We start from the raw sequence: 20,419 nt of genomic DNA, 5'->3' as shown, positions 1-20,419 counted from the left end.
GTAACTACGGCAGCTGGACGGTCGTAAGCTTCGAACAAGGGAGAACGGTTAGTTAACTGCTTGTCGATCGTGCGCGCGCCCGCCGCGCCCGAGAGGTGAAGAATCACTTTTGCTGTTTAGGCCCATGCAAAAAGTTGCAGAGTGAGGGGTGGCCATGAGGTGGGACTATATGTAAAGGACCTCAGGTTTGTATAGTTAGGAAAAATGCAATTTTCGACAAATTGTCATTTGTTCCGATACGTAATACAAACCCTCGGTCCTTTAACAATAGGAAGACTCACTTCTTGGTGGGAGGAATCTGAGTCTTTTTGGTGAACAGACTGGTGTTCGTCCAACCCTGGAGTGCCTCCCTGGTCGTAAGAGCGAAGGGAGGGATCCAAACCTCTCCGATTGATCGGGGTGTGCACCGCAGGATCAATGGTCAGACCTCTGGGCCAAGTACTAAGAGAGAGGCAAGCCGTATCTCTTCGTACCAGCAAGCAAGAACTTGTTCCTGTTTACAAGAGACAATCATAAAATGATGGGTTTGTCTCAATTTGGCATCCACTTCCTCCCCCTTGTTGGAGGAAGTGGTGGATATTTACTCCTATCCCTACTGAAAGGGATAGGATGGTGCTCTATTGAGTAGCTCACCTGCATCTCGTCCTTACCCAGCAGGGTGACGACCGTGTCCCTCTACCCAAAGGTAGAGGGAAGAAAAAGATGGAAGAGGAGCCAGTCACACTCTCATTCCTCATCCATTCTTAACGGTCACACCAGGACTCGATGCTGTTCAGCCTGCGAGGGTCTGGGTTAACTACACAACGTGTTGAGCAACCACCACGGTTCCCAAGGAAAAAAATCCAAGGAACTGTGGGCAATATCCTGAAGGTAGAGGAGGTGCATGCGGTCCGGTTGGACCAGGCGCCTGCCTTCATTACCTGCGCCACGGAGAAGTTCTTGCGGAACGCGAGAAGAATGAATGAGAAGCGTCCACACTCACCTGGGTGTCGAGTTTCTTCAGACAGCTCCGTCGCACTTCACAGGACAAAGCAGCATAGCCTTCGTATCGGAGGCGGTGACGTCCATTAGGGAGGGTATTGTGAAGGACTCGAACCAATCGTCAGTTACCGAAGGGTTCTTGAGTCTTCGCTACGAAGATCGGTACGAAATCGAGCGTCACAAATCCCCATCCCTTTGTGCTTGACTTCTCAAGAGAAGTCATGCAGTTACCTAAGACGAAAAGAAGGAATAGTCGTATGACCTATCCCCTCTTCTCGACTTTGGTTATGTACAGTACTCATACTGACAAGCTATTAAGACGAAGTAATGATTGCTCTGGAACAACCGAACTAAGTCCCACAGCATAGTTCGTAACTGACTCGACGCTCTGACAGCTGCCGACTGACTGGTTCGGAATCAGTAGAGGCAAGTTGTCCAAGCATCCGGGTAAGGTCACGTGGACCTTCGCCCTTTTAAAGAGTTATGCTGAGAGACCAAACAAATAAAATATTTGTTAGTCACCGATGCCGGACGGCGCGGCGATGATTCTCTTAATGCATAAGCTCAAAAGGCGAAAGTCAATTGCCTTCAAAAGACCGAGGTCCCTGATGGCAAGAAAATCTCATAGACGTTGAATCTCAGCTTTAGAAGAAAACAACACTATGTGACGTTGAAGACGAAGGTAGGCAATGAATGCAACCTACGTCTTCCAGCTGAATCGAGAGAAGGAATCTCAAGATTCTAAACCTGTGCTTACAAATGACTGAAAACGCTAACCGCCATTTCATTGCTGTCCGTTGTGCAATGAAAGCGGGCGTTCTTCAGTAATGAAACACAGGGGAGAGCCGCTTGAAGAACTGCTTTTCTCATGGGCTGAACGTTTGGAAGTAGAGCTGGCAGGTGTGGGAGTAGGCGATGTCTTTCAATACATCTGCTAATCCGGGGTGAACAATGAAACAATTGTACACCTCCGAATACAAGATATTTTGAGGACAAACTCAGATTCCGCAAAAATCATTCGCATTATCGGATACGATGCAGCAAGAGACTATTACAGAATTCTGTTTACCGTGCGTAAACAGAAAGATGAGAGTCGAATAGATATCTCTGTTTAAAATTCTCGCAATACCGAAGACGATGAATACTAGCGTTTCTCAGCAGTAGATGGTCATTCATGTATGCGAGAATCCCCGTTAATCAGAGACTTAAGTCCGTGATTGTTGGGCAGAGATACGGTTGTTATTCAATCAAAGCAGGTGAGAAAGACATAAACAACCGTCTATCTCAAAGCGGCAGCTGATACTGAAATGCCTCGGGCAATTCAATACGCAGTAGCTGTCGCTGACTCGTCATCCTGAGTTTGCCAAGTAATCCTTTCCACGAAGGAATGCGTTCGGCTAGAACCACCGAGCATAAAAAGATATGCTCGAGCAATTATATTTTAAGCGAAACGAATTTCGGTAAATATAAAAGCTAAAATGGTGTTGTTGTGACAACACCATAAGTATATAAAATTGAAACTGGAAACTCCTGGGAGGTTGCAGGCAACCCGGGTTGCAGTTCAATTAGAATACTTTTTCGTCTAAGTCGCAATCCGTAGAATAACCAGATATGCGCCTACCCCTCGGACCATTCAACTGCTTAGCAGAATCATGTCGCGAGGTTAATATACGTAGTATATTTGTAGGATTCTGAACAACGATCTCCATCCTAAATTCTTTCCTTCAAGAAAACAAAATAAGGATTGGAGATCGACCACCTTCGTTCTCTAAAGAAAGAGTGAAGGAGAAGTCTTCCTCGAAGGAAAGCTTCAATGGTGAACAGAATACTAAGACGATAGTTCCAGCTAAACTGGATATTCCCGTCCGTTCTTCTCTATTCCAGGTTGGTCGCCTACTGTGAGATAGTCTTCTTTCAGCAGCAGTCTTCTTCCTAATGCTAGAAATTCCAGGAATTCGAGCATAGGCGAGGTTCCCGATTATCGTGTAACATATCGGATTCTCGTCTCGCTCACTTTGGACCGTGGTCTCGCCTAAGTGTTTGGAGATCGTAAGACTCTAAACACTCTGAATGCGCTAGAAATTCCGTAGAATTCTAAGCAGTCTGCGAAACCCCCACCGAATTCGTCAAACGATATCGGCTGGTGGTCCTCTCGATTCCCGTAGAAATCGAGAATGGGGGCAGGAGGCCCTCCTCAACGACCGGGGCTTACGTCAGGTAGGACCCGAAGGTCCCCCCCTGGTAGCGCAGTCCCCAACGTGGGGGATCCTACAGAGAAATCTCTGTAGGATCCTTCCCTTTCCTCGTAGCCGTAAGGAGAGAGGGAATGGGGGAGGAATTGGATACTCCGCTCGCCTTCCCAGTGGAACTAGCAGTTGGAGAAGAGGTAGGAGCAGCCATCGCCTTGCGGCGATGGCCTCTCAGAGTCTGGGAAAACGTATCGTCAGGAGAAAACGTTTTTCCCGCCCGGAGGGTTACGAACTCTCACTGTAGGTAAGGGTCTGCCGCCACTGTGAACGTCGTCTGGGTGGGGCTGATCGACACCTGACAGGAGGAGAGCCGATACCGTCCTCCGACTCATTCCAGTCCTCGTCGAGGTCGAAACCTCTCAGGAGGACCGAAGGAGTATTTAAATACGGTGTCCGAAGACACGTAGAAACGCCGCTGTCGCAGTAGAGGAGGTGGAAGTAGCTGATCGACCGGCCAGAACTGAGAGAGCCTTCTTGTCCGGAGACGAGAGACTCTGGTTCAAGACAGAATCGGTAAGCTCCGATCGCGGCATACCCACCGTCGGTTTGGGTTCCCTCTCGGGCCCCAAAACGACTCGAGCAGAGACCATGGGCTCTGCTGGCTGGTGGGAGCGGCGATCCTTCCCCCCGGTCGTTGTGCTGACGAATCAGTGCAATAACCTGGGTAAAGTTACTCTGAAATCTCGGAAGTTACAGCGGTCTTGAGGGAGTAAGGGACCCGGTTCCAGTCCCTACCAACCAAGAGCAGCTCCCAGGACCCTCCTCCTTCAGAAGAAGGACCAGCAACAGATCCCTGACAGTTGCCTCCAATCACTTGCGCGTACGTCCTGGTTGGTCTAAGACCAACCTGGCACGTGCGGCGTCGTGACGGGATCGTGAGCGGCGCATCTCTCACGATCACTCCTATATACCTAGCTCTTCCTGGCGTATGCCGAGGAAGTTGAAGGTATCGGAGAGACAGAACTGACGCTACCCCCTCTCCCCCTGACCGGTCGCCTCCAATCACTTGCGCGTACGTCCTGGTTGGTAAAGACCATACGTGGCACGTGCGGCGTCGTGACGGGATCGTGAGCGGCGCACCTCTCACGATCACTCCTAGCTACCTCGCTCTTCCCGGTGTAGCCCGAGGAAGGTTGAAGGTAGTGGAGAGACAGACCTGACGCTCCCCCCCCGCTCGCTGGCAGGACCAGCGTACGTGGGGGGCTGCAGCCGATCACCAACCCGCGGTGGGGATCGATCTGCAGGCCTGGCCGTGCCGCTCACCTGTGGCGAGCGGCTCGACTGAGCACGTCGAACCCCGGCCCCGGTCCCCGTGCGTCAGACGAGCTGCTGCTGGTCACCAGTATCCGCCCGGTCCCTGTGGGAGCGGCGGTCAGGTGACCTGCAGAGCTCGCTTTCGCCGTGAGACCGGTGAGCGTCCTCGCGGCACGTCAAACCGCTGGTACCAGCCGAGGCTGGTACCGTCGGTCGAGGGGACCTGGGGACCTCTTCCCAGCCTCAACCCGTGGCCGGTCAGAGACCGTCACGTCCACCCCGAGGTACCGCTGGTTCGCTGCGAGAGCGGCCGCTGGCCTGGCGAGAGTCACCTGAGCGGCTCTCGACAGTCTTCTGCTCCGTGCCTCGGTCATGACGCTGAGCGAACTCAGGCGTCTTAACTTTGGCTGCACGGTCACCCGAAGGAGATCGTACACTCGGAACTTCTCGCGGACGAGAAACCGAGCCGGTACCTGGCTTAGCAGCAGAGCTGCCAAGACCAGGTCTAGGGTGTACCAGCGGTAGCCAGCACACCCTTGGTCCCCGTCTTCTTCTTCTTCTCAGAAGGGGAGACGGGCCCGTTCCCAGAAGGAACAGGAGGACCAGCAGAAGAACCCCCCCGTCACACCGGAATGTGACGAGCCCTTCGAAGTTCCCGAAGGAGTCTTCTTAGGGGGAATAACAAAACCCGGTTACCAGCTGGTCCGCTGCGAAGAGCGGCCGCTGGCCTGGCGAGAGTCACCTGAGCGGTTCTCGCCAGCCTTCTGCTCCGTGCCGTGGTCTTGGCGCCGAGCGAACTCTGGCGCCGAAAACTTTGGCTGCACGGTCTCCGAGGGAGAGCGTTACACTCGGATCTCCCGCGAACGAGAGACCGAGCCGGAACCTGGCGTAGCGGCATCGCCGCTAGCACCAGGCGAGGAAGTACCAGAGCTAACCGATACTCCTCTGGTCCCCGTCTATCTCTTCTTACGGAAGGGGAGACGGGCCCGCTCCGAAGGAGCAGGAGGACCATCAGAAGGACCCCCCGTCCCACCGAGGTGGGACGGGCCCTTAGAAGTTCCCGAAGGAGACTTCTTAGGGGGGGAGGCAGCCTTCTTCTTCTTCGGCTTATGGGCCTTAGAAGTCGAAGGGGAAGAGGCAGCAACAGACGAAGATGACACCTTCCTCTTCTTCGTCAGCTCACGCAGGACAGTCGTCAGGTCCTCCATCCAGGCCGGAGTCGGGCCTATTGCCGAAGCAACACGGCCCGACTGCACCTGTCCGGAAGGACCTGGGACTGGGGAGACACACCATGGCAGGACCAGCATGGACAGGCGCAGGAACCAGGAGCGACAGGAACAGCAACCAGCTCAGGAGCGCGGCAGGAACAGCGGCAGCGGTAAACACAGAAGGACAGCCAAGCCAGTAGCGGGAACCACATCAGCGACAGGTACGGCAGGCCCAGCCATCGCCTCGTAGAATCATCGGCAGCCAGCGTGGTACTGGCGGCCGGTCCACAGGGCGAGCTGCTGGAACAGCGGAAGTCTGGGGCAGGCAACACGAAGCAAACACAGGCGGCGGCGGCATACCCCTCCTCGGTACGGCGGCGACCGGCCCTAGAAGCGGCAGACGGCGTCACCGACACAGCATGGGGAGTGTAGACCAGCGGGGGAAGCAGCATAAGCGGGCCGTGAAGGTTGTAGTGGAGACCCACTCCAAGGTCACCGCCCCAGACTCTCCCGCTAGACTCTGCAGCAGATCGTGGGATGCTAGGCACGCCCTGCAGCCGCAGTGGTCCATACCTGTCCAAGGTCGTCTCCCACGGCTGTAGCACCTGCGGTAGCACAGACAGATTGAGTAAGAGGGGTTCCCTCACGCACGGGGGGGGAGACATGCCCCCACCCGAACGGAAGGAAGACCCCAAAAACAAAATACGAGGAAGCTGAGCGGGGGGCAGGAAAGAAGACGAAGAATCGGATACCAAGGGAGTCGCGGGAGAGCTTTCCCCGACGACTTCCTGGCAGACCTTCGCTTCCCCTACCCCCGCACAGCAGTGAAAAGTAATATGAAAATGAAACAGAATACTGCATTGCGATTCACTTCATAGAACTTAAAGAGGGAAAAATCAATTCCCGGTAAGAGCGGAAACTTGATCCATAATAATATGATGCTATCATAAATATATATGAAAATGAACAATACTGCACTTGCTATTTTCACTTTCACAGCAATAAATCGTAAGGATTAATTCCCGGGTAAGAGCGGAAATTGATCCAAAATTAAATTTGATGCAATTAATAAATGAAAATGAAAAGAAAACTGCATTGCGAATCCACTTTCATTGCATTCTATTCATACAAAATAAGAGGCTCTTGCCGAGCGCAATCAAGCTCTCGGCAACGAACGCACAGGGCAAAAATATAATGAAAAAGAGTACTTACATCTTTCAATTACACACTTTCGCCCAAAATACATGACTCGGCGCGAGTGCGCCCGCCCTCGGCACCGAGACATAATTCAAGGGTTCAATTCATGAAAAGAGCGGAAATCGCCGTCTCTACGGCGATAGCTCCATGTTGATTCATAATTAAGTAATGAAAAAGGAAAACAGTGTACTTACAGTTTCATTTTCAAGTCAAACCAAACCATTAGTAGAAACACAATATAAACAAACAAAGCATACGACGATGAAGCGGGCAGAGAGCGATGACGAACACGTCCTTCACACCCGCGGCCGAAAGCAAAAGTGATTCTTCACCTCTCGGGCGCGCGGGCGCGCGCACGATCGGACAAGCAGTTAACTACCGTTCTCCCCTTGTTCGAAGCTTACGACCGTCCCAGCTGCCGCTAGTTACCTTCCTATTGTTAAAGGACCGAGGGTTTGTATTACGTATCGGAACAAACAAAAATTTATCTATACTTTTCTACTTCTCTCTACTTTAGTAACCAGTCTAGTTTTGAACAGATTTTTGTCTGTTTTACTAAGTAATAAAGTAAAATGACCTTACCTGAACCCCTGCTCATGCAATAATGCTGAATTATTGCAGATTTTTTCAAGATATCCTCAGCCATAGCTGCTGAAGATGATTCCAAATGGGTTATTCTCTCCTCTAACTGCCATTTTTGTTGTTGAAGATCAGTAACACGGTTGACAAGAGACGCAGTTTCCTCAGTTACCAAGCCAGGTGGTGGTGACCCCTACCAAATTACAAGAAGTACATGTCTAAGTCTAAATGCATTCATAGTAAAGTTTTTTACAGCTTTGCTCTCTTGTGGTTATGTGAAACTAATGTGATAAGATCAATTATCTCAACGTAATACTGTTACATGTACGTACTCTTATTCCTTTCCTTCTTTTCCTTATATATGACCCTTTCTGTCCTTTCACTGTATTTTCATCTTCTCCTAACTACATATGCCTAAAAAGATGTATGGACACGTACCTGAGGTGAAACAATTATACTGTTTTCTCTTGTGGAAGAGTCCCGAGGTTCACCAGACACCATGGACCAGGATGATACACTGCTAACGTCATCACCTGCTTCTGACATGGCTGCAATTTGACAAACAATTTCAAACTTGACATACAAAAGCTGCAACATAGCATAAAAGAATTGCAGGATATTTGAAATATCCACAATTTCATTCACAGCGGAAAAGTGAGTTAAACAAATGTGCAAGCCTTTCAGTCTACAAAAGGATCACTATACAAGAACATGACAGCAATAAATATAATACAAATATGATCAAAGCTAGACAGTTCATGTAATTGCCAATATACTGCACTTTTGATTATGCATTTTGTTTTCCAAAAGATAGATCTTGTACTCAGTCTTCCATGTGAGTTCATAGATTTTTCATAAGTGGTCAAGTTAACTCACTTAATTATGAGAGCTACTTTAATGAATTCTAGACAGCAGAAGGCAGAGGTTTTGGCAGTATTATTTATTATTATTATTTCAGTCGATGAAACCTATTCACATGGAACAAGCACACGGGCCATTGACTAGAAATTCAAGCTTCCAAAGAAAGTTACTGCAGGCCCCACAATGCAGCAGTAACTGATTATGATACAGAGCCATTGATTTTCACATCGACCTGGGGTAGACACGAACCCACAACATCTGACTGGCATCCCACAACACTGACCACTATACTAGCAGACCAGTATGGTAGTATTGTACCAAAAAATATGTTATCAGCATACAAAAAGCAAGGAGATATTTGGAGCACATAAGGTAATACAGAAAGTGGTAAATTTACTTTGCTTTCTGACAAAAAATTGTGAAGAGTGAATTGAGATAGGGAAACAAGGCGTTGGCAGTCACTATTATGATCAAATATGAAGAGAGGGGACAGACATAGAGCTATTGGAAAATAATCAGGCTATACTGATGCCCCTAGGCCACAACAAGGTCACTGAGTGTCCAAATGTGTGACAAGAAACGATTTTGATGACAAAACTAATTTTTTTCGTACACACCCCACAATAACATATTTGTCCACATTCGTGTTCTTGAATGTCCCAACCTTGCAACCTTTTATCAACTAGAAAAAAGAAGAATAGTATTAAATGATGTAGGCATCACCAGGGACAAGTAAGTATTACTCACTTGCCTCATATTTAGGGAAGTTTGGAAATGAGCCACCAAAGTTCATGGAGCTGGGATGAGGGAAGTTACTACATGATTGAAGGGTTTATATGAAAAACAAACTAGCTTTTTTTATATAAAATTTCAGTTCTGTTTCACTGCAACCCATCAATCATTTAACTGCAAGAGTGACTTACAGTGCTTCTATATCTAAAAAGAATCAGGTACCAAGGCTCTGGTAACTAAGTAGGTTATTCATGGTGAGAAGGTGCTTGTCCTTGATATGCATATGATACATAAGTGATGGTGACCAAAGTAGTCCACAAATTTAATTACCATGTATCATGAATGAATGGATAAAGTTGAAACTATGAGGAAGGGAAAATGATGGATCCCACTTCTTTCTGCATGGTAGAAGTGATCACCAATTCAGACTACTGTAAATCCAGCCATTTGCAAAAGACATCTCATAAATTAGAAAACAGCAAAACTGGATTGGAAATGGCAGATACCTACAATGAAAAAGAGGACACGCCCCTATTATGTTTAAAAGCAACAATTGAGAGGGCTTTGATTTCCTGGAACTCTCACTCTTACTTGCTGTGCTCTGCCATCATACATGTAACTGTGGGTTCTCAAGCCTTAACTATTTTATAAAATGTATTTGAAGTAACTTGACTCCTTCACTATGCTATAGAGAAGAAAAACTGGGAATTATTAGTTCTGTAGCCTCTTGTGCTAAAGACATTTCCACTGGTGTCCAACTTCTGTGTGTGTGACCTTTCCAGATAGCTCACAAATTTCACTGAACTATTTCAGAGCTGCAAAAACAAGTGAAATGAATTTTCAGTGCGAGATCCAGCAATGATCCTCTCCAGTGAATTACATAAAGACCTGGAAGAACTTTTGAGGATGAGGGAAGGACCCAATTAGGAGATTTATGCATCATCCTCTTTTTGACAGACTGCAAAAGGACTCTTCATCTCTCCTGCAGAAATTCAATTTATAGGCTAACAAAGCTAAAATACCAGCAAGAGAGCGAACTAAACACCTAAAGGAGGAGACCAATGACTTCCAATATTGTCAAAGAATACAAAGGAAATTCATAATCACTGGAAGAGTGGAGTCAACTAACTCAATGTCTCTCACTGCACCAACTACAGAATCAGATTTACTTGGTTTAGCGTTCCTTTTGGTTGAGAGAAACACCTCAGTAAATGACGACTCTCAGGCTAAGTTATATTTGTAATCTTGACAGTGATGAAAGAAAAATAATAAAAGTAATAAATACATACTTGTTATTGCTGTTAACTGTGCTGGATCTGTGAGCAACTGACTGAGCTTTTCCTGGAGACGGTCTGCTCTCTTCCGTTCAACAGCTAGCTGTTTCTTCAGGTCTTTTAGCAATGTAAGGCCTTTGCGCTCATGTATACGTTGTTCTTCTTCACCATCAGAGACCTAGAGCAAAAAGTTATCACAACATCCTTTAATTAATACATGGATAATGACAATAAGTCACTGAAGCAATCTTTTTGTCTACTACAACGTTACCAAATCACAATTCAAGGTTACTGATTTTTAAAATTTAGAGATCACTTAACAACGGCATGAGAATCTGTCAATCAACAAAAATAAAATACGAACAAACAAACCTTTCTTTTCAGTGCTTCAACAGATTCTTCAAGCTCTTGTCTCTGAATGTTACTTATCTCAAGTTGGGTCAAAAGATCCTGAAAATAGTATATAATATATATGTATATATATTAACAGTTATATTAATGTATACTGTATATTAACATTACAGTGATTCCAATATATGAAGTGAGCACTGTAGTAATGAATTTAAGTTTCAACTGAAAACAGTAGAGCATAATAACCTAATACATATCGTTTAAGGAAGGTCTCCCACTTACTTTTTTCTCATCATCAAACTTCTGCTTCATGTCCTCCATTTCCTGAATCTTTTCTGCAGTAACTCTGTTGGTTTCCTCTTGCGTTAATTTCTTTTCTTCTTCTAGTTCCTCAGAGAGTTTGCTGATCTTTTCCTCCAGATGAGATTTTTCAAGACTACAAGCTTCAACTTTCGCTTCCAAATCTTTAGTTCTACCACTGATCTCCTCAAGATTGTCCTGTAAGGTTATTCAGTTTGATAAACAAAATTATGCTAGGTTAATGTGAAGGTAAATTTTAATTTCACTACAGTCATGTTGAACAGACTAATTACCATGTATGCCTCCCATTCAACCGATCAATGATGATGTATGTTACAATACCTTAAGCTGCTGATTTTCATTAGCTGTCTGACTGAGCTCTTCCTTATGTTTATTAAACATTTTTTCAAGTTCCATCTTGTGAGATTGTCTCTCTTCTTCCATGTGCTCTTTCATTTCATCCATTAGAAGCTTTCTACTTTCTGCAAGCTGGAAAACAGAGCATCAAATAAGTAACACAGTTTTGCAGTAGTTTTGCCACATAAAGCTACAAAAGTCAAGTCAAACCAAGATTAAAGTGAAGATGCAAAATGTAAAAAAAAAGAAAAAAAAAAAAACTCAAAAGTAAATCCAGAACTATCTTTCCATATTTCTAATCTACAGTACGGTCCTTAATTATGCTAGAATTTGGTCAATCCATGGCCTCGCAGAATTGGAAATTCGCATATTTCGAAACTCATAACTTATGGGAATAATTCCATTAGGGCCGAGGCAAACTGCAACTTACCCAGTCAAACTTTTTTATACTACCCATTTTCAATACTTTCTATGTACTATACTGTAATTTTTTCTAATATGAAATTGTTCTTATGGATAAATAAAACATTAAATAGGTTTTAATAACTTGAAAAAGTTTAAAATTACACACAGGATGGTGAAAACTCTCACACGTAAACAATGCCACCATTGGGTGCAAGTGTATTGTACTATACAGTCATTTTCTTTAAAAAACCTTTTGGATGGAATTTCCTCTACCTATCCTCTGCCGAAAAACCTTCAAACTCCTCTATCTCATCCTCCATGAAGAGTTCTTCTGCTGAAGGAAGGCTTTGTGAACCATTTGAGGTTTTGGGAACTATCGAATCATGCATGTCTTCATTTCCATTAGGCCTAACAAACTTGGTTACGAGCACCTGTCTCAGTTTCTTAGTTCAGCATGTTCACTATGTAATCCTTTTCATGTAAATTTATACTACGATAAAAAAAGAACGGATGAAAATTCAAAATTTGATATGAAATTATAATTTCTTAAAAAGAAATGATAAAAATTCAAAATTCAACATGAGATGACAGTTTCTTGAAAAGTTTAGATCAAACGATTCTCTCTCTCTCTCTCTCTCTCTCTCTCTCTCTCTCTCTCTCTCTCTCTCTCTCTCTCTCTCTCTCTCAAACACATCTGCTTCTCTGTTAATCACTTTTACTAGTCATTTTCATCAAAACTTATTTCAAAAATAGAAAATATCAATGATCAAATGCCAAAAGTTAGTCAAAACAAGTTAATCTAGACCAATCATTCATACACATTGTGCTATGATGTCACAAATGCGTGAGGCACAGCCTTCCATCTTAGCTAATGGCTGAGCAGGAAACCTTTTTCTCGTATTCCCCCTTGGAGGAATCATAGTTTTTTTCCTCCAAGCATTCCCCCCACCCCTTCTCTCAGATACCAGTGAAACTGCCCCCCCCCCACCTAAAATACTTGAAAAGACAATAGACTTGATACGTTTTGCGGCGCATGACTCGTAGACTTTGAACAGCTTCACAGATACAGAAAATCTATTTTTGAGAACTAGCGACAGTATAAAAGGGGAATCGCACAATTCGAACACGCATAATTCGGGACCGGACTGTAACAAGTATCCTGAAGACTAAAAATTTTACCATGCCAAGCATTCACAGTCAGTGGTGTCCAAAAAGATAAGTCAATAAATGGTGAATATTACACCAATATCAATACATGAATTTGCTTGAGAGTAGGATACAGACCTCTAACAGAGTTTGTGGATGTGTGGATCATCTACAAACAAAACCTCATATCTTCTTTCAAACTTAAATACAAGTCCAAGTAACTAGACATCCATTGTACTTGTTGGAAGTATGTGACAAGTGAATAGGCTTTAGTGAAGTGCCATATAAATGCATCTCAAAAGGATAGTGAAGTGCCACATAAATGCCTCTCAAAAGGACAGATTCTCACAAAAAAACACTGTTATGCTTAGCATTATGAAAGGGGCACAGATTCTGTACTTCACCTTCAAAATTCGATTACTAAATCTTTCAAATAACAGAATAAGAATTTGAACTACTCAATATGCTAGCCGTATTTTCATAACACTAACCTTTGTTTGTTCATTAAGTGTATTCTGTTGAGATTCTAACTCTTCATTAAATCTAGCAAGTTCTTCTTGAAGTTCATCTATTTTCTTGTTAGTTGCTTCTTTTTGAGATATAAGCTCAGTCTTCTCATGAGCTAAAGCATTGACTTTTTCCTCAAAGTCTGCGGAAGGAGTAGTTTTCTTTTAATAAAAAAAATTATATTAAAATTAATCACTCATGACAAATATAAGAAATAAGAAGAAAAGCACTGGAGAAGAACATTAATAACTAGATTGGAAAATTAGAAGTTGTCAGAATGATGCATGTGAAAGTGGTTTGGCTTCAAATCAACTGGATATTTACCAAGTGACACACATGATCACTGGCCATCAGTAAAGTAAATATTACTAACTGCTACTTTGTTTTATTTGTGATGATAGTGATGTATTTGACCTAGGGTCTTAAGTTTACAATAACAAACATTTATACTAATTGTCACTTGACCATTTAACAAAACCATAAGTAACAAAACCTTTGAATTTTATTAAAATAATATACTATATCAAAAGCTCCAGTGAGATGAGGATACTTTTTACTTATTACATACAAATACTACTAATGACTACCAATAGCTACTAAAACAAAACTCTAAGAAAATTAAGCGAGTATAACACCTTTAATTCTATCTTCTTTTTCTGACAGCAAAACTTCAACTTCTTGAAGTTTCTTAGATGCACTTTCACGAGACTGATTTGCTTCTTCTAATTCCTTTAGGAGATTCTCACAATAACTGGTCTTCTCTTTCAATGAAGATTCTGACTGAATCAAATCATTCTTTGCAACTTGTAACAGTTTCTGAATCTCATCAATGTCACCTCTGTAAAAAATGAAATTAATTACAAATCACAGAAGCATCTATCCTAATCAGTAGTCTAGAAAGATGCATAATGGAGAGGTTAAAAGGCTGTTGTAAACTTGAATGCTAACTGAGTTTTTATTCATTTTCAAATTCCCCTTTTTCTATTACTGTTCCAATGTAATTTTCATTCATTCAGACAACTACTCAAACAAATACCTTTTATTAACTTGTCTCAAATCCTCTTCCAACTTCTCTTTGTCAGTCATTAAGCTTGAGATCTTTTCCTGCTCCTCCTTTAGCTGGTTATTTATCCTTTCAACCTCGCATTGTAACTGACTAGTTCTTTCCTGATATTGCTGCAAAGTTTCTGAAAATTTAAAAATGACCGGAAAATTATTTAAATATGTTTATGCCTCCTAATAAATTTTGGATGGAACCTCATCACAATCACTATTTTGTAGAATATAACTCATTTACAAGACTGAAGATTGAAGAAATAGGGGAGAAACCAGTATTTTGATTTTTCTAGACTTAGCCTTAGCAATTGTGATCCTTCTTATATGATGGCAAATACAGTATCTTAGAAAACTCACACAGAATACTGTGTCTCTCTTACCATTTGGCCTCTCCATGTCACTTTCCAGGCCATCATCATCATGCAGCGCAAGTTTCTTGAAACTGACTCCATCACCACAACCAATATTTATTTCACCTTCATCTCTGAAAAAGATAAAACAAGGACTCATGAAAAAATATTCTTAAACTTCTTAACAGCAGCATAAAATCATACCTGAGGTGAGTTGACATACACTGAAAACAATGAATTAATGGAGTAACTGAGACAATACAGAAATATTCAACTAAAAACATTCAGGATTGCTAATTAAAATTGTGTTCAGAGCATTCTCCTTTGCCACTCATAACTTCAAACTTTGTTTTGCGTACCTATTCTGCACACAATACTATATGTACAGTGTACTATTGTGTTTTAGGATGAAAAAATGTAAATAATGTATTAATTTTATATCATACTGCCCTTAAATAGACATTAACCCACTTTCAAACAATTCAACATACAAACGGCCGTCCGGGATATAACTTGTTTGTATGTATGGTGGTGTCTGTACTTGAAAACACAACAAAAGGAAGAGAATAAGTGACAATTGGGGAATTTTCACAAGAAAATGTTAAGAGAGCCCCTGGAGGGCTGAAAACTGGTGAAATATTAGGTCCATCACTTATATTCCAAATACAGCTGGGGGTTGCCAATGATCAGTTTACCAAAATATATGGAACCAAATAAAGGAAGCAATGGGAATAAGAGATTAAGGAGAAATTATTATAATATTAACATACAAAGACACATATGTTGCAATAGTGTAAAAAGTACAGAGAAATAAGACTTCTGAAGGTACTGGAGAAAAGACTCAGAAAATTAAACTCAAAATTTCTCAGTTTGGCTCCATGCCAAAAAAATCTACAACAAGGCAGTCTTTGCAATGAAACAAGTATAGTAGAAGCTTGGGGTCAAAATAACAAGACTGTCATGTTTTCAGATTCATTACAATACGGATGGAATTCTGTACAAACTCAACATATAAATGAGACCTTGGTTTACTAAAGTTAAGCTTCTGCACTCATTGGTGATAACTTTTGCACAATTTTCAAAACTAAAATCCAGAAGTTTGGCATTTAATTAAGGAGAAGAGAAAATCCTTTAAGAAAATATGATCTCTCTTATGCATAACCTAAGCACTGCACAGATGATCTCTCTTATGCATAACCTAAGCACTGCAGGGTGAGGTTCACCAAATATAATGAAACCAGTAGCTCACATTCTGAGCATAAGGAAGTGCAGTTACTTACATTGGTATAGAATGAGTTTTCAAGACATTCCTCAATTGAGTGACCTGGACATTAAGGGCAGATATCTTTTCTTTAAGGGTTGTAGTTTCTGATTGCAGGCGCGTTTCACTTTCGTGAAGTTTCTTCTCCATATTTGTTAGTTCTAACCTTAAACGTAAAACCTGAAAATAAAAAAAAATTTACATGAAAAGACTGAATCACAATGGAAAACCAAAGGTAATTACTATAACAACATAGTAATTAGTTCCAACAGAGTGAAATTAATAGTAAAAGTAATAAACTTCATTATTAGAATAATAAAGAAATTACTTTCCCTCTATAATTCTTTTTAACTAACCACATACTATTTGTTTTGTTTCAGATATGATCAGAAATAAAGCATGAAAGAATTCAATTTTTTTCATTCTTTTCGGAACAAGGTTAACTCATTTGATACTCAGGCAACATTTGCGCTTTTCTACAATTTTGAGCAAACTTTTCAATATACTGAACAATATAAGATGAATAAAATAACGTTTAGTGTAGGTACTGTTGTGGTTTTAAGTTTTCAAAGTAGCATGACCATCAACATAAACTGGGTGCAAATTTTAGCCCATGACTAAGTTTAAAATTATTTATTTTACTGGAACCTGGTGCTTGTCTTAGGCTACAAGAGTGTATTTTAATCCTTGCTTGTCTTAGGCTACACGTGTGCATTTTCAACCTGATTCAATGAAAATTTTAAAACTTTACACAATACCCAAAAGAGAATAAAGAAGGCATAACCATTACAAAACAATATTTTATAAAATCAAATATTAAGAGTTTAGAGTTCAAAACAATAACTTATGGAAAAAATTACAACCCAAGTTGTGTAAAAATCATCAAAATGCACTGTTCTTGACAGATACAAAGCTTTGCAAAACCAAATTTAAACTTGAAACATGATTAAGCACTAACAAATATGTACTGTACATGCACTACATTAGAAAAATATGATAAAATCTTAACTCAAAACTGTCTATAGAAAACTCATCATTTGACACTGATATGAACCATTCTAATAAAATCTATCTGCAAGTGCCAAGTCTTTTTGATTATTCTAAGCTTAGTCATTCCAAGCTCAACACAGAGCATCTGTAAGCTAAATATTTTGCAGCTAATGACAATATTTTTTACCAAAGATCTTCTAAATGTTGCCATACAATATTTTTAGATTTACTTGATTTTATTAGTAATGGAAACCGTAATTGTTTCAAGTTTAGACAATTCTGGCTCCAAAGCCATACTACTTGCAAAAAGTTTATGTCAACAGCTTGTGTGTAAGTAGCCAAGCCTATGCCATGTTTTTTCTCAACATACGTTACTCATAAACTCTACATTTTGATTTTATAACAGATTCAACCAAGGGAATATCTCCCACTATATACTTCGCAAATGTAACTTCTTCTGTCATTTACTACTCGATAATGGTGGGAGTAAGTCCGCTAACATATAGTCCTTAACTTTAAACCAGAGTTCTTTAATGGGCCTTTTATACTTGAGACATATCCTGTTTTAACAGAAGAATTTATATATATATATATGTATATGTATATGTATATGTATATGTATATGCATATGTTAAATGTGATATGTATATGTATATGTATATCTATATTCTATATCTTATCTAATCTATTATCTATAATCTATATATATATAATATAATATATAATATATAATATATATATATATATATAACTATATATATTATATATATAATAATAGATATATATTATATAATATATACAGGCGGTCCCCGGGTTACGACGGTTCCTTCTCCCTCCTCTCCCCCTTCCCCCACCCCCCACCCCCAGCTTTCCCCCCCCCCCCCATCCCAGGATTAGACGTTCCGAGGTTACGACGCTTTTTCTTAAATATTCAATGGAAAAATCCGTCCTGGGTTACGACGCTTGTTCCGAGGTTACGACGCTGACGCTTCCGACGCTCCAAGTTAACGACGCTTTTAAAAAACGCATACTATGATAAAAATCCTTTATAGTTTAGCACAGTATATTATAAAAAATAAGTTTCTGGTTAGATTACAACAAAAATTTTGAGATTATGATGATTTTCGACACTTTTTATGTTGTATTTTTCTATGTTTTTTAGTGACGCCTCATATGCGGAACTAGTTTCCGAGCGAATGAATACATACTAGTTTACATATAACAGTCCAAAAGCGCAAATAATGAAAAAATCATTGCTTGTTTCCAGTAATAATAACAAAACGAAGTTTCTGGTTAGATTACACGCAAATTCCAAGTATCCAAAGAGAGACATTATCCAGTAATTTGATCAGAGAGAGAGAGAGAGAGAGAGAGAGAGAGAGAAAGAGAGAGAAGAGAGAGAGAGAGAGAGAGAGAGAGGCGCTCTTCCGACGCTCCGAGTTAAGGACAGAGAAGTGTTCGTTTCGTTAAACGGCCTCTGACTCATGCCAGTAAATGTTTTGTTGATACTAATAATATAAGCCTATTTAAAGATACGTTTACTTTAATTAGTCTATATGATACGTAAATAGTAATCAACTGTTCTTGTAGCCCTCAATATTTGGCAAAATCGAAGTATCCAAAGAGAGACATTATCCAGTACGTAATTTGATCAGAGAGAGAGAGAGAGAGCGAGAGAGAGAGAGAGAGAGAGAGAGAGAGACGCTTTGGCAACAATGGTCTCGGGGGTTTTTATAGCTTCCTTCTGCTTGATGATCGTGGATATTGTAGAAGGATTTCGACCATACTCGTTTGCCAAATCGACGATACGAACGCCACGTTCATGCTTTGCTATAATTTCATGTTTTGCTTCCATCGAAATCATTTTCTTGGGTTTTTTTCTTATCACCTGCTTTGTCTTTAGCTTTGAGACCCATGGTTAATAATAAAATAGACAAAATAACACGAAAAATAGGCGCAAATACAACGAACTAAACAACGACGTGTTAACATGCAGCACCAACAAACAAACAGACTGAACGCCATTTATCGGTCGCCTATACAACTAACACTCATCGCAAAATCGTATCTCAAATATTTCGTTGTTATATCAAAGCTTGTATTTCGCAAATTTTCTGTTGTAATCTCAAAACATTCGTATATTAGGGCAATCGTATGTCAAGTTTCCAATGTAATTTGATCAGAGAGAGAGAGAGAGAGAGAGAGAGAGAGAGAGAGAGAGAGAGAGAGAGAGAGAGAGACGCTTTGGCAACAATGGTCTCGGGGATTGACGTAACGTTTATTTTCTGAACAGATAGGACAGAGAAGTGTTCGTTTCATTAAACGGCCTCTGACTCATGGCAGGAAATGTTTTGTTGATACTAATATATAAGCCTATTTAAAGATACATTTACTTTAATTAGTCTATATGATACGTAAATAGTAATCAGCTGTTCTTGTAGCCCTCAAGATTTTGCAAAATCACTCCAGGTTGTACATAAAACTTCAAGAATGTAGTGTCACCAGAGGATTACAATAGTTTTTACCTTCAAGAACCAGCATTCTTTTATGAAAATAACTCCAGGTTGTACATAAACTACAGGAAACAACATGTAGTGTAACCAAAGGATACAAGTAAGGTTTTTATAACTTTTTATTAGTTTAAGACATATTTCCAAGTGTCGTTCCGGCTTACGACGATTTTCGGCTTACGACGCGTCTCAAGAACGGAACCCCCGTCGTAACCCGGGACTGCCCTGTATATATATATATATATATATATATATATATATATATATCTATATATATATATATATATATATATATATATATATATATATATGTATATATACAGGCGGCCCTCGGTTAGCGGCAGGGGTTCTGTTCCTGGCCACCGACGCCAAGCGATTTTCGACGCTGAGCGATTTTAAAGCCTACGGCCGCCGCACACCTTCTTTCGAAACTCTAGACCAGTCAAAGGCGCCTTAATCCCACAACGGCGCAATAAGTAAAAGTATATTTATGCAGTATAGTACTATAGAATTTACTGTACAGCACATGTGGGTGTCTAGAGTATGTAAAGATATAATAAAGTTTATAAAGTGTACAGGTAGCTGTAGTGTTCAGGTTACGATCATTAGTCTTACGATAGTTCGATTTTATGAGAGATCAAATGACAATGGCCTAACTTTATCCATCTTCTAGTTACATAAGTTCAATAACAGCAAAAGAGAATGATGAAAGTATGGTTTTAACATTATACTCGTTGCGTGAACGTGTACAACCATGAACAACCGAACGAGAAAACAACTTTTTTTTTTTCTAAGTACAACCGAACTGGATAACATCTGTTTGGCTTGTATTTCGATCATCGTACTACAGT

At 41.2% G+C, this 20,419-nt stretch overlaps 1 protein-coding gene across 5 annotated transcripts in view; it reads right to left on the bottom strand.

Moving 5' to 3' along the window:
- The window catches only part of LOC135206224 (GRIP1-associated protein 1-like), a 61,731-nt gene that overhangs the window by 5,182 nt on the left and 36,130 nt on the right, over positions 1 to 20,419 (bottom strand). For all 5 annotated transcript variants that reach the window (XM_064237576.1, XM_064237573.1, XM_064237575.1 and 2 more), the window contains exons 5-15: positions 16,088 to 16,248; positions 14,838 to 14,941; positions 14,438 to 14,588; positions 14,037 to 14,239; positions 13,386 to 13,543; positions 11,329 to 11,475; positions 10,969 to 11,184; positions 10,708 to 10,785; positions 10,351 to 10,513; positions 7,907 to 8,016; positions 7,472 to 7,661 (exon numbers count right to left, since the gene is read on the bottom strand). In XM_064237576.1, the coding sequence (XP_064093646.1) occupies positions 7,472 to 7,661; positions 7,907 to 8,016; positions 10,351 to 10,513; positions 10,708 to 10,785; positions 10,969 to 11,184; positions 11,329 to 11,475; positions 13,386 to 13,543; positions 14,037 to 14,239; positions 14,438 to 14,588; positions 14,838 to 14,941; positions 16,088 to 16,248 (1,681 nt within the window). The remainder of the gene's footprint in view (positions 1 to 7,471; positions 7,662 to 7,906; positions 8,017 to 10,350; positions 10,514 to 10,707; positions 10,786 to 10,968; positions 11,185 to 11,328; positions 11,476 to 13,385; positions 13,544 to 14,036; positions 14,240 to 14,437; positions 14,589 to 14,837; positions 14,942 to 16,087; positions 16,249 to 20,419) is intronic.

This window comes from Macrobrachium nipponense, chromosome 29 (genome assembly GCF_015104395.2).
Source record: "Macrobrachium nipponense isolate FS-2020 chromosome 29, ASM1510439v2, whole genome shotgun sequence".
Lineage (NCBI taxonomy): Eukaryota > Metazoa > Arthropoda > Malacostraca > Decapoda > Palaemonidae > Macrobrachium > Macrobrachium nipponense.
Note: the sequence above shows the minus strand (reverse complement) of the source record. Positions and strands in the feature narration are given on the sequence as shown.